The sequence below is a fragment of the Neopelma chrysocephalum genome, unplaced genomic scaffold (assembly GCF_003984885.1).
Source record: "Neopelma chrysocephalum unplaced genomic scaffold, ASM398488v2 Primary Assembly neopelma1_25, whole genome shotgun sequence".
NCBI classification, from domain to species: domain Eukaryota; kingdom Metazoa; phylum Chordata; class Aves; order Passeriformes; family Pipridae; genus Neopelma; species Neopelma chrysocephalum.
Window position 1 is genome coordinate 36782771 of NW_020897694.1, and position 14151 is coordinate 36796921.

At 39.5% G+C, this 14151-nt stretch overlaps 1 protein-coding gene across 1 annotated transcript in view; it reads left to right on the forward strand.

Moving 5' to 3' along the window:
* Positions 1-14151, forward strand: part of SLC9A2 (solute carrier family 9 member A2) — a 35223-nt gene that overhangs the window by 11966 nt on the left and 9106 nt on the right. Inside the window, exons 3-7 of the mRNA XM_027674963.1 lie at positions 2058-2308; positions 8306-8523; positions 9950-10152; positions 12751-12840; positions 14064-14134. Coding sequence (XP_027530764.1) covers positions 2058-2308; positions 8306-8523; positions 9950-10152; positions 12751-12840; positions 14064-14134 — 833 coding nt within the window. The remainder of the gene's footprint in view (positions 1-2057; positions 2309-8305; positions 8524-9949; positions 10153-12750; positions 12841-14063; positions 14135-14151) is intronic.

Consider the following 14151-nt stretch of genomic DNA (forward strand, 5'->3'; position numbering starts at 1 on the left):
GCAACAGACTTGAGATTTATGGGGATGTCTGTATATGCAGCAGCAGGCTCCATTCTCTTTGCAGGGTGTATTCCTTGCTGTGAGGATGAGGTGATGTTGTGGGAAAGCTATTGCTCAAGTAGATTAAAATTCTCTGCTTCTTTACAAGCACCGTGCACTGCCCTTACTTTGGAGACTTGCCTCGTATATATTTATATAGTTACTTTTTAAAACATAAAAAAGGCTATTTAAAACTCCAATTAAAGAAAATAGTCATCTTCTCTAATACATTCCAGTAGAGTATTGTGCCAGGTGAAATTCTGTAGTTTCTTAGAGAAAAACACTACTCTAGGATCATCCCAAGTTTCAACAAGTTGACTTTCAACAACTTGCTCCTTGCAACCTACACAAATCAATAGTATTTTTTCTTCAGTCTGTGATTCACAGAGTTCTGGGAGACTGTGAACTGAGAAACCCTTATAAAGTGACCAACAAAGGTGCTCCTACTGTCAATGGGTTTAATTCTGGTATTCTTCTCTTCATTCAAATCCATAGAGTCCACAAATTAAAACAGGTAGAAAACCAGTCAATCTTATGACAATGCTTTCCTGTCCTGCACAGGACATAGTAACAAGGAATGGGGCAAAAAGGCTGGGAGTCTGCCTCAGAGCAGCAAGTTGAAGGGGTTAGTCCAGGTGAAAAGGGACACTTCTCCCAAGTGGACTCATCCTGAGAACATCATTTTTATCAAATGAATAGTTCATGATCCTGCTCTTGTTGTATTTGTTGCTTTGTAATGAAAATTACTGGTGACCATTCTAGGTTTGATTTAATCTTCTATTTTCATGCTTGCTCTGGAATATTTTTTCTTTTTTGTTTCAGTTGTTTCCTTTCACTTAGCTCAAAGGACCCATAATAAGCCATGACTTTGTGTTAAACTTCTATCTCTGTAAGACCTATCCAGTTTTGGCTAAAAAGGGCTGAACAACTTATGTTCTGTCATGTGAGAGAGAACAAGACTGCAAACATGAGAAATCCTTCCCAGCCACTACTCAAACACCTACATTGTTGGCACTATGCAAGTGCTGATAAAACATTGTTCTCTCAAATAGCATTCCTGATAGAGAAACCTGTTTGGTTCACTAAGAAGTCCAGAAAGAAAGCAGAGATTTAACTCCTGCAAGCTGTCTAAGATGACTGGTCTTCACTGGCTTAGCCTGTGAACCCTCTGGGATAGGAATAGGTACCTGTGACCCAACTTAGATCTGTACAGGAGGACAGTGTAGCTGTCATGGTATTGCAGGGCTGGGAGCATACATGCAGCACCATGGAATGCTTAAATCTCCCATGTAAGTCTGCAGATGGGGCAACCCTTTAAGGTTTCTTTAAGAGTAACTGATTCCATTGTTGTCTGTTTTGGAGTAATTAAAATACTGGATATTAGAGAAATGTGGACTTTAGATGTCTCTAAACCATTGGATTCCTAATGGTTAATAAGTTAGAGAAAGAGCACTCACTTAATGGATACCACGTTTCTTTTACTCCTTGAGGTGGTCACTGTCCCTACCCACCTGCGACCCCCCTACTCCCCCATGCTAGATGAATCTATGGTCTGATTCAGTACCGCATCTCTCAGTATCATGTAGATCAAACACACTGGAAAATAACCTGATTCTTCACTGATTATGAAACAGTCCTTTTTTCCTCTTTCTGTTTTATTTCTTTTATCTGGGGGAAATCTGAAACTGACATTTGTGGAGAAATTAGAAGCTATGCAAATAAATGAATTGAAAGAAGAATTAGATAGATCTATGTTCCTGGCTCCTGGAATGGCATAGGTTAAGAAACCCTGTCCCATTTGCAAAAATGGGAGTATTGATTTTTACCCATCTTTGTATATCTCTCTGATGTATATGGATGATGAATAATATGCCATAGATAAACAACAGCATATCTCAAAAGTGAATTCAAGGGAGACACAGAAATTCAAACTTCAGCATTTAAGCAGAGGAACATAATGACATGAAGGGAAATTAAGAAGAGTTCAAAAACATAATGTGCTTTCTTTTTCTTCTTAGGTCCTGTACAATTTGTTCAAGTCTTTCTGCCAGATGCGCACAATTAAGGTTATTGACATATTCGCTGGGATTGCTAACTTCTTTATAGTGGGGATCGGTGGAGTATTGATTGGAATCCTTTTGGGATTTGTAGCAGCCTTTACCACCCGTTTCACCCATAAAATCCGAGTGATTGAGCCACTCTTTGTCTTCCTGTACAGTTACTTGTCATACATAACAGCTGAAATGTTTCATCTCTCGGGCATCATGGCGTAAGTACCCCAAACTTCAGTAATTATAGCACTCAAGTAAGAATGCCAAAAGAAATTTGAGAGAGGATCAGATTTTGCAGACCTTGCCATATGGCATTGTTCCATAGTGCATGGCAGAGATGCTGGCTTGAGGATTTCCGGCCTCTTCCCTCCAGCTTCCACCCCATTCTCTCAGCTTGCCACCACACCAGCTGTGTCACTAAAACTGCTCATGGCATCACATCATAAACCATATCTTTGAAATGTTCCAAGTTAAAAATATTCACTTGTATTTTCGGTGGGCTTATTTTTAACCCAGATCACTTTGGTGACCTGTGTCCTCATGTGACCCTAGAACTATACATAAGGGCATGGATGAGGAGTGGCCCACAGTGATGTAGGGGCAGTGGTGGCAGGGAGGGAGTGGAAGTGGTAGGGACTTTGTGAACTGGCTTCACTTTCGATGCCAGTATATTGTGAAACTATGTCTAACAGTTAGTCATGTGAGCAGCCAGTAAGTACTATTCAATGAACACAAGATATGTATCATTAAGGCAAACTCCTGCTGGATTATAAGCACCATAAGGACTTGTTGAATGTAAAATTTGCAGTCCTATGGTGATATAATCTGTTAATTTAGTATTTTGATATGTGTGCTTGTGTGTTACAATATTCTGTATATGCCCTATATAAAATAATATTATTCTTCCCACTTCCAGCAGATAAAAATATTTTTACTAGTGTTTTTTCACTCCTGGGCTTCAGTAAAAAAAGAGCACAGCCTCTCTCTTCATTCTGTTTATACTGTAACAACCTCAACTTTAGAAAGAGCCTTTATGACATTTAATATACTTAAAGGTTTTGCTCTGGTTCCAAGTAATATTTTTAAAGGCCAACCTTCTTTAATGACTTTGTATTGTTCTAGTGGCAAATATGAGCCATTCAGGCATAAGGAACATAGCTTTTTGTTTAAGCTCAGATGTTACTTCTTAGGATCACTAATACTCAATAATACCTTATATGATTATTATCTTTTAGGCAAGTGAAGGTAGGTTTAATATCATAGTAACACCAGGATAAGGTTTTCTGGGGCTGGGAAGAAATTTACAAGGAAACTTAGAGCTGATGATTTCAGTAGTATAAAAATAGAAATATGCCATGAAGCAAGAGGGGTTGGTACTTTAATGTAAGTAAAGAGCTAAAGATTGCATGTGTTTCCTTCTCTGATATGAGCCTAAATAAAGCAGCATATGCATCCACTTTGACCGAGTTCATAAATGTGCCATCTCTTTCCATAGCTTCTATTCATAGCGTTTGTGTGGTTTTTAGTTTCCTCCACCTCTTAAGCCAAATGTCCTTGACATTCTATGATCAAATACTTAAAGGGTTTCTAAACCAAAAACTTGTGGCTAAACTATACATGGAAAAAATTGTGGCAGTTTTCATGAAAATACTGATTTGGACCTGCTGCATCCAGGACACAACAGAAAGGGCATGGCTGGTCTGCTGGTGGGTCAGTGGACCCACCACATGCCAGTGCCTGCAATCAGCACACCAGTGCTTCCCACAGCACTAACAACCTAGTTCATTTTCCTTTGTAACAGTGGCCCCTGAGTGAGTTCAAAACAAAAGAGGAAACAAAAAGTATTTTTTCCCTTGAACAGCAAAAGAGAAAATAAATTATCTTTGAAATGTCTTGCATGTTTTTTACTGTAAGCATACTTTGTAATAGCTAACAGGCCTGGGTACCTCAGTACCCCCCCAAGCAAGATGCAAGGGCTCTCTGCAGCCATGTAGGATCTCAGCTGCCATAAGCCACAAAGTGTGTCCCCTCCTAGCAGTGCTGCTGAGCTCCTGCAATCTCTGCATCTCCTTGGAGTAAATCTACCCCGTGATTTTCACATTTAATTGGCCTTTGAACTGCAGAGAGTAATTTGCTCTGTGTCACAGTGCAAAAACACGCACCAGTACTGAGTTCCCTGTCGTTTTCTGCAGCGACTGACTCACGGCAGAATTGCTTGGATCTGACTTAAAAGTCAGCTCCAACATGTAGTTGGACCAAATGACCTTGGAATGTCCCTTACAACCCAGATTGTTTATGCATTATTTGCTTCTGTGGCCATTTATAGTTTAGCCTGTGGGGAATAATTGCCTGATCTCCCCTTTTTCACCAATATCCATGTGAGTCTGTTAACCTACTGATTCCCACTTCTTTCATAACCAGGTTCGTAAAGATAGTCAGACCTTGTGGTTACATGCTGTACCGTATTTTAGGGGAAGGACATGAGCAGGAATGTACAGTGTTATCAAGTAAATAAGATACTTACACAGATTGCTTCATTCCTGGGCAAGTAGGAATTCACTGGCAAAGGAATAAAAGGTGCTTGTCACTCTTCTGATAACTCGTTCTAAGGACAAACGATTCTTGAATCGTCTGTGTAACCCCTGCTCCAGGTTACTTGGCTGAAATAGTGAAGGGACTGAACCATGTCCCTAAGAACTGCAGTGAGAAAATCCTCTTCAGAAGAAGAGGGAAGAGCTTCTACTGTAATTAGAGCTGAGCATGAATGAGGATCATAGGTGTAAAACATACAGATGTGAATCTGAACTTTATTTGCTTGGTTCCATCTCTAATTATAATGCTGCATTTTCTGCTTACTAATTTTTTATAAAGGCTGTGAAGCAGCAGGACTATTACTATAGGTTTCTTTCTTTCTTTTCCTTTTTTTTTTTTTTGCAACAATTAGCAGGCTGAAAGGAACAAACATTGAAACTAAATTTAGTAGGTCAAGGAAACTTGAGGATTGAACCCGGTGGCCTAGTTTATTGCAGTCCTGACAGAAACTGTACTATTTATACAGGGAGACTTTTATTCTTCGGAAGTACAGAATGTTGCAGGTTAATTTCAATTAAATGCTTTTCCCTTCCCCTTCTTGACCAAGGCAACTGCTTAAGGTCACAGAATTGGAGGCCAGAATTAATGTATGTGGATGAGAAATATAAAATAAAACTCATCTAAGTTTTGGTTTCGATTATCATGACAGTAAAATTTTAGTTTGTGAAGAACATAGTATAATAATGTACATAAAGTTTTGCATAAAGACATTGATTTTGTATTAAATTCTAACATTATATCCCACTATAATTTTCAAACAAAAGAGACTTCAATAGGTGTTTTTTCTAATGTAAATAAGTACTCTGAAGAGATTCAAAGTGAGCAGTGATTAGCTGTGGAATATTACTTGCCTGAAGAGTAACAAATAGTGTACAGCACTATTTGTTTTAACATTGATCCATCTCCTCAGTTACTTGACACTAATTGAATGAATGCGTAGTGTAACTGAAAATAATATTATAAGAGTGTTGTCCCTTTAAATTCTGGTGTTTAAGCGTGGTAGGTGTTTTAAGTTACAGCTTGCAAAGATCCTGATTAATCTGGTGACAGATTCTTATCAGACATCTATTTACAGTGTCTCCATTACCTCAGGATCCAAAAACAAACCCTGTCCAGAGCATGTTTCCCTGCTCTCCATGCTGCAGGGCTTTCCTAAATTACTATAATCATAAAAATTATTTATTTTAAGAAGGTAATAAATAGTACTGAGTGTTTCGTTGTGCCTTTGATGCAGACCTGACAGCCCTAATGCTTCCAGGCGCTGAGCTGCTGCTTTGAGACTCCGAAATGACTGTGGGTTTGGAAGTGGCTCTTTTGCAGCCCACCCACTGCCTTCTTGCTATTTTGCATTTGCTGCCCCTGCACTTGCCAGCTCCACTGTGTGTACCATCAGCGGGAGGTAGCCAGGATGAATCAGACTTCTTATGCTTCTGTAGATAAGCAGTGCACACACAGGAGAGCTGTCACAACCCATGGCATAACCTGAGATATTTTGAGGTCTGTTAGTGCAGCCTGTGGCTTGTAGAGAGCTGGTTTACTACTGAGTATGAGACTTACGGAGGGTCAAAGTGTTAAGTACATTTGAGAGTATATTTGAGAAGATTTGCACGTGTACTTTAGAGGTTGGTCACTGGAACTATGTGCAAACCGAGGAACCTGGGAGTGTTTTGACAGCTTCTGGGTTTGAGTAAATGTCCTGATCAAGTCACTGCTTCTTGTCAGGACAAAATCCATGCATGGTCCAGGTCCTCTCCATTTTCTTCCCAAGATACTCAGGCTCATATGTTTGTGGGATCTAAGTCCCTAGTCTTCAGGACAACTGGAAGATTAGAACAGGGAAAACTGCTGTGAAGAGCATCATCAGTTTGTGAGTACTGGCAAAAAATGCAGGACTTCTCTTGTCCCAGCCACATGCTCAAACTGGAAACGTTACCTAAACCACTGGGTGTTTCAGGGAGGAAGCTTGCATGCTTCTGAAATCCACATTATATCTTCCACAGTGGATCCTGTGTAACCAGGATGAGCTCTACTTCCCAGGCAGCATGCTGTGGACTATAGAGGATCTTTCTCTTCAAGACCATGGTGAAATCAGCTGACAATGAGGAGAGAGCAGGCATTTATTTCAGTACTAAATACAGATGGGAGTCTAGGATAGTCTTAGTGAGACTTTCCTTGCTTAGGGTTGGAGCTAGTTTTTGCACGGCAGTGGACATATTATTTTGTGCTGACTAGATTGGCTTCTCTGTCAGCAAGTATAGGTGGACAAAAACGAAGGGTGAAAGCCAGGTTAGGTGTACTGTTATGCTAGCAAACCCTCTCTGTAGAGAGGGTGCAGAGATCTGCAGTGGGATCTGTACAAAATGTGGGAGAGTTCACGTTTTTCCAAAGAGATGCTAGCAAACCTGCCATCCTCCTCCACAAAAGAGAGAAGTGTAGAGACCTCAGTGGGAAGAAATATCCCCTGTGTTGGCAAATAATTGTAAACTGAAAACTTGGTTGAACTGGGATAAATAACTAGGACAAGTCCTCATGGGCTGTATTCAGAAAGACAATGTAAATACACATCACTCTCTCTGTTTAGTAGATTTAGGGTACAGGGTTTGACTGAGAACCCACACATGGGTATGTATAATGTTTTTTAACTGGGAAATCAGAGAAGACATGTTTTTGCCCTAGACAGTAGAACCAGGAATGACAGCTGTTTCACAACGTATCTGGCCTTAGTTGCCACCCTGATAATTACTGTTCAGACTGTGCTTCCCTACACTGAGACACCACCTTGAGGTTATCCTCCAGCCAACTCTGCTAACTACCCTTAAACTTGTAAATTTGTATCTGAGTGGTTCTCAGCCATCCCTATACCATGAACAACCATACTGAGCAAGTGATACCATTCTTCGCTCTTTTTGCTGATTAACAAACTCTGTTTACTAACACAGAAAATGGACATGTAGGAGTACTTACAGTAAGCCTTTTCTCTTCTCTCATGTTTCAGCTGAGATGCCCATTTTATTCATTTGTAGGTGCTTTAAATGTGCAACAGTGCCTGTATGATTTCTGGTGGTGTTTTTCTCCTATTCAGCCCTTTGTGCAGGCAAGGCAAGCAGTGGCCTAAAGTGGTGAAGGGTAACAAATAGTAGCCTTGCTGCTTGCTTTGCCTGGAAAGAGTAGCTGGCTACTCTCACTGCCACTGAGGTGGGACAACTGCTGGTAGGAAAGGAGGGAAGTCATGCCCTGCCCCTGCAGTTGCCATCCTGTCTGATATCCCTCAGCAGCAATAGATGTAGCAAATCCTGTTTTTTAGGGCTGTCCCTGTCTCTCCTCATCCCTGCCTCTTTCAAAACACAGAGTCTGAGTGACCACTGAACAGATTATGTGCATTTAGTATATGACAGAAGTATCCATGTACTGATGTCTTCTCAGAAAACTCCACAGTGCAGAAAAAATAATCATGTACCCAAAACTGTAGGTTCACCAAGCCTATATATTTGAGATTGGTTACGGGGTAAGTTATGCTTTGCATTTTAAAGGGAACTATGGAAAAGTGAATAATATTATGTAGATATGAAAGATGCTAAAAAAAAATAAAGCCAGTGAAATATGGGATAATGTTTGCCTTTCAGGATCACAGCTTGTGCCATGACCATGAATAAATATGTGGAGGAAAATGTTTCTCAAAAATCCTATACAACAATAAAATATTTCATGAAGATGCTAAGCAGTGTCAGTGAGACCTTAATCTTCATCTTCATGGGAGTGTCTACAGTTGGAAAGAACCATGAGTGGAACTGGGCCTTTGTTAGCTTCACCCTCCTTTTCTGTTTAATCTGGAGGGCACTGGGTAAGCAAGTCTCAGACTATGGATCTGTATTTTTTGCAAGTGAAATGTTTTACCTTTTGTCAAATAGAGAATGCCAGAACTTAGAGTCCCATCATGAATGGTAGAATGGAATTAATATTTGTAGTATGTCCTATATTGCAGGGCCAGTTTCCACCTTCTCCCAAAATGGAACCTAAAAATCAGTTTTGCCCTGATCCTGCCCGTCTAAAGTGAGAGGCACTCTGCTTGTTAATGAGAATACATGTATTTAAGTAAACATTTATTTACAAATAAGCAAATTCTGCTTAAAAGAATTAGGTGTAGTACAGCAACTAAACAGGCTGAGGGTTATGGTTTTTTTTAAATTTATATTTACTAGCTTTAGGATTTTCCCAGTCATTGGCATAATTAGTACCAAAACAGGAAATGCTGTAGTTTAAGTGTATGTATATACATATAAGTTGAGGGGTATATATAAATAAATAAATGTGTGTGTATATATATGTGTGTGTGTGTGTATATATATATATATGTATATATATATGAAACTGCTTGATCCCTCCTGAGTTTACAGTACTAGCTGTTTTTCTTTTACCTGGTGACCTAAGTGCAGGGCACGCTTGTGGGTCTCAAGCCTGCTCTTCTCCCAAGCTTCCTCTGTAATGATTCAGTCCTTCCACATGTAAAGGTTGCCCATGCTCTGATCTGCCTCTGCACCCTTATTTCCAGCTCCCAAGTCTCCTTCCCAGAGCAGAAATCTGGGCTATTTTTCTACTGCACCTGCAACCCCACAATTAATACCTTATGCTGAAAAGCAGCCAAGCAGCCTGACTGCTGCCCAGCTCCTGCCCCCCATGCTTGCTCCCTTCACCTGCCTTTATACCTTTACTCCAGTCTGCCGCATCCCTGGAGCTTTTGTCTACAGTACAGCAGCATGCACTGGCATCTTCTTTCCCCATCCCCACTCCTGCATCCTTCCTGTCTGTGTGAGTAAAATTGAGTGAATAGGAGTTTGCAGGGTTCAAAGCACAGATTAATGGAGGTGACAAGCCAAAATGTTCAAAATCACCTCAAATCCTATTAAAAAGCAACTAGCAGTCTTGGTCTATACTGACACAGAGAATTATTGCTGTTCTAGAAGTGCAGAATCTAGCAGATAGCTGTCTTGTGGAGATCAATTAGCTGCTTCAGGTCATAAATTCAGCTGACCTGAGGTGGTTAGCTGTTTAAGATGATGCTCCCTAGGCTTTTGTGATTATTCTTCCATGGTGTTCTCAAGTTGGTAAGTAATATTTCATTTCTCCAATATTATATATTGGAGAAGCAAATAAAAGGTAAGAAGCACATAAAAGTATTTTTGAACTAATATTATCATCATGGGCTATTTCTGTGTAATTTAAGTTCCCTTTTTTTCCCTCCTCCTTGTATTTATGTTCTTTTCCCTCAGGTGTTTTTGTTCTGACTCAGATCATTAATGTATTCCGGACAATACCTCTCACTTTTAAGGACCAATTTATTATTGCCTATGGAGGCCTCCGAGGAGCTATTTGTTTTTCGCTTGTATTTCTACTTCCTCCTGCTGTGTTTCCAAGGAAGAAATTGTTCATCACTGCTGTTATTGTGGTGATATTCTTTACTGTTTTCATTCAGGTAGTACCTCTCATCTTCTGGACTTCTTCTTTCTCAGACAGGTTACAAATAAGCAATGGGTAGACAAACAAATGTTCTAACTTACTGGAAGGAACATATTTGAAGGTACTCTCCATAGTCATGGTTTAAAAAAAATTCTATCCATACCACAGGCAGGTAGCAAAAGTATGCTTGATATTAAGTACTTATGCTAACATATAAGTAGTATTAAGTATTTAAGACCTCGTGAGGTTGGAAGAGAGATAAAAGATATTCTGGGTACAGCTCCAGCACTAATTCTTTTTTTTAGAATGTTTAAATTTGTGCATTTACTTGGGAGTTCAGTGTTGGATACAGTGCACAGTGAACAGGGAAAGGAAGACACTGAGGGCCTGGACAGGTGAACTGGAGTCTAGGTGTTGGAAAGTGATGCTGCAAACCAGCTGGACATCCCTACAAAAGCACCAGGTGTGCAGACGAATGTGAACTTGTCTCTGGTGACCAACTGGCCTTGGAGGCCTGATCAAGAGTGGCCAAGAGACGGGGAAGAGACTGAAACCTGGAAAGTGTAGAGGCAGCCAAGTCTGTCAAATAAGCATGTCAAACTAGTCATTAGACAGAGCAGTGAGAGAGATGTGAATGGCTATTAATGAAATTTCATATCTGTAGGAAAAATATATTTATTTTTTTTTACCCTGCTTTTGACGTGGATAAAGGTGCTGTGGGAAGTAGCAAGTATCTGTGTTGATGCTTGGGAAACAGGAAAAGGTGGAGGTCCATTAGTTGACTTTAGCTGTGAAAACTGATTTTGAAGGGTAGAATAATTCAAAATTTGTAGACAAATGGAATGTGTTACCAAAGGAAAACCTGATGTTATTCTTTGATAAGGCAATTTATTTTCTAGAGTAAGCTCATCTGACTGGATTATTGCAAATCATTGGGGAGGGGGCTACACAGAAGATTGTTAGTGTAACTACTCATTAACGTGAGGTTTAGATTGACATTAGGATGACTGTAAAGTGAATGAGGAAGGAGCTGACGGTTTCTCCTATACATGGAAATAGAAGCTTATGGTCCTTTGGGTCAGAAAGGACCTCTGGAGGTCTCTAGTCCAACACTGTGCCCAAAGCAAGGCCACCTTCAAAGCTAGATCATGTTACTCAGGGCCATGTCAAGTTGAGTTCTGAATATCTCTGTGGACTGAGATACCCCAGCCTCTCTGGGTGCCTACTCAAGTTTTCAACCACCCTGGCCAGATAATAGGATGATGAGATGATATTAATGGAGTTCCTCGAGGATGGTTCCTGAGGATGGTTTTCTTTAATATTCTTGTTATTGACCACGGCACATAAGTGTAGGAGTTTTTGTTGCTGATTGTTTCTTGATGACAGACTTTAAAAAGTGTTCTTAGGGTGACAGTGAGATAAAAATATCCTGTGGAAAGAACTGAGGGCCAATATGATAGAAACAGGATGAAATTGAACAGTAATAAAGTGCAAACATGTTCTTGCTAGGACTTTCTTACTAGGAATTTCTCTTATGAAATGGGAACCTTTGGAAAAAATTAGAAAGGGAAGAAGACACAGATGTACTAGTTGGTAATGGGCTAGATTTTAAGTCAACACTGCAGTGGGAACAGAAGAAAGGCAAATCTAATCTTAAGACATACTGATACAGGTGTTTCCAACAGAGCATAGTGTTGTGTTCTGGAGTGACCACAGGACTGGTAAGTCTGTCACGTGAAAGGAGACCAGGATGCCTTGGCCTTAGCAAAATGAAGGAGAAGAGGGACTATAATTACTGTTTATACGAGGGAGTGAACACTGTTTAAACTAAAAAGACAAATGTTGGCACAAGAACAAAGTGGTACACAGTGACTATGATGCAATTAAGATGCAGCTTTCTAATTATCAGAACAATAAGGTTCAGGATGAGTGTTCCATTATGAGCAATGGGGCAAAGAAACCTAATTACTTTTAAGATAAAACTTGATTCATTTACAAAAAGAAATGTGACCTGGTTGTCCGGGATAGTGGGGACTGATCTCAACACCACAAAAGATTAATTCCTCTCCCCTGTGCCAGTGTATGCCTATACAAGTAAACAAATTATGTCAATTCTTCCACAAATAATTATTCAAAACCATTATATCATTCTGTGATAGCCAAAACTTTTTGTTATTTCTCTGAGAATAGTCAGGCAAGGCATGTTTATAAAAAGCCTCAATGTCATGCTCTTAAAGAGCAATTTTAGTATTACTGTTGAAGTATCTTTGACTACCTGTTTTGGAAGTAGTCACTAAAAAAGAGGACTTTATATGTCCATTTTGAAATTATGGGGAATCTGTTTATTAATTCGGAAAACAAGTGAGTGTTTTTCTAACGTAGAACTGGAAAAAAAAGTTTAAAAATCATATGGATGGGATAGATGGTGTATTCCTGATAGGGTTTGTTAGGTTGACCCTCTAGGACTTCTTAGCTCTAGGGAGCCTCTTCCTTCCTTCCTTCTCTTGCATCAATGGAGTCTGTATTGACAAGGGCTTCATAGCTAAGTGCAATACCTGCTAGTCAAAAGAGTGAATTCATGTTTAGAGTTATTCTGTTCTCTTTTTCTTCACAGGGAATAACAATTCGCCCACTGGTGGAGTTTCTTGATGTCAAAAGGTCAAACAAAAAGCAGCCTGCTGTCAGTGAAGAAATTTATAATAGGGTATGTTGCAGCTTAAGTATCATAGATGAAACCCTTGTGTAGATGAAATTTGTAGTCACCTTCAGAAAGACAAGGATTCAGCATACAATATTATGGAGAGGCATGTGCTGTACTAGATTTCTTTTTGATAGCTGTTATAAGAACAATAATCGTAAAGCTTATACTTAACCTTTGGCATTTACCAAAATTATTGTTACATATTATTATTTTGGAATCTTCACTTTCTTAATAGTTCAGCTCTTGAAGTAAATTAATTTTCTGTAGTTTGTTTCACACATGAGATACATGTTATTTTATAATTTAGCTACATTGGGAAACCCTTGGCAATTTAATTGTATTGCATTTGAGTTAATCTAATTAAACAAAGGCAAACTTCTCTTAAACACATGCTTAAACTTACTGAACTCTTACATCATCAGCCTTTTTATGGATTTGTGTTTGCTATGTATGTGTCTCCAATTGTTGCAGATTATTAGCCATGCATGTACTTGAATGTATTCCTCCTTGCAGCATGCCTATGGCAAGCAGTTTGAAATTTCAAAAATGAGGCCCACATTTAGGAAAGAAGTCAGTCTAGGCATCTAGAGAGATGCCTACTGAGAGACCTCTACTATGGTTCTTGAATTAAGAGCAAACATGCTGCCTCTGGGATCAAGTGAGATCTTAGCTGAACTGATTCAGTTTTTATCATTCATAATAGACTGAGGAAAAATATATTTCTGATGTTAGGTGAACAGGATGCTTTAAGTTGAGGCTAGACCACAGTTACCTAAAAAAGGAGCTCAGGACCTAATGTTGGCTCTATCAGTTCTGTCCTGTGCATCCCGAAGGGCTGGTGCTGACATGGGAAGCTTCTTCCTACTCAGACTCTCTTCTCCACAAAATCATACCTGCTTCACTGTCAGGCCTGGGGAAGTCTCCCAGGCATAGCACAGAGTGGTTAAGGAATTTCAAATAAGTGAAAATATGGTAAAAAACTTTAGTTTCATGCAGAAGCTGAGCAAGATTGACATTGAGGAACTTAGCATGTAACTTCTGTCTGTCTGGGGCTGTGAGCTAAGGAAACTCCAGGAGAACAAAACAGATTCTGTCTCTGTGCTTGGTTGAACTGCATTTGGTAAAATGGAAAGATGTTTCCATTTTAAAAGAAATTGGAAACTAGTAATATCTAAGGGCATAGTGATGTCTATAAGTTTATGTAATGAACCAATGTTTTCCTTTAGTTCTTTGACCATGTGAAGACTGGAATTGAAGATGTGTGTGGACACTGGGGTCACAACTTTTGGAGAGATAAGTAAGAGTGGCATTTAA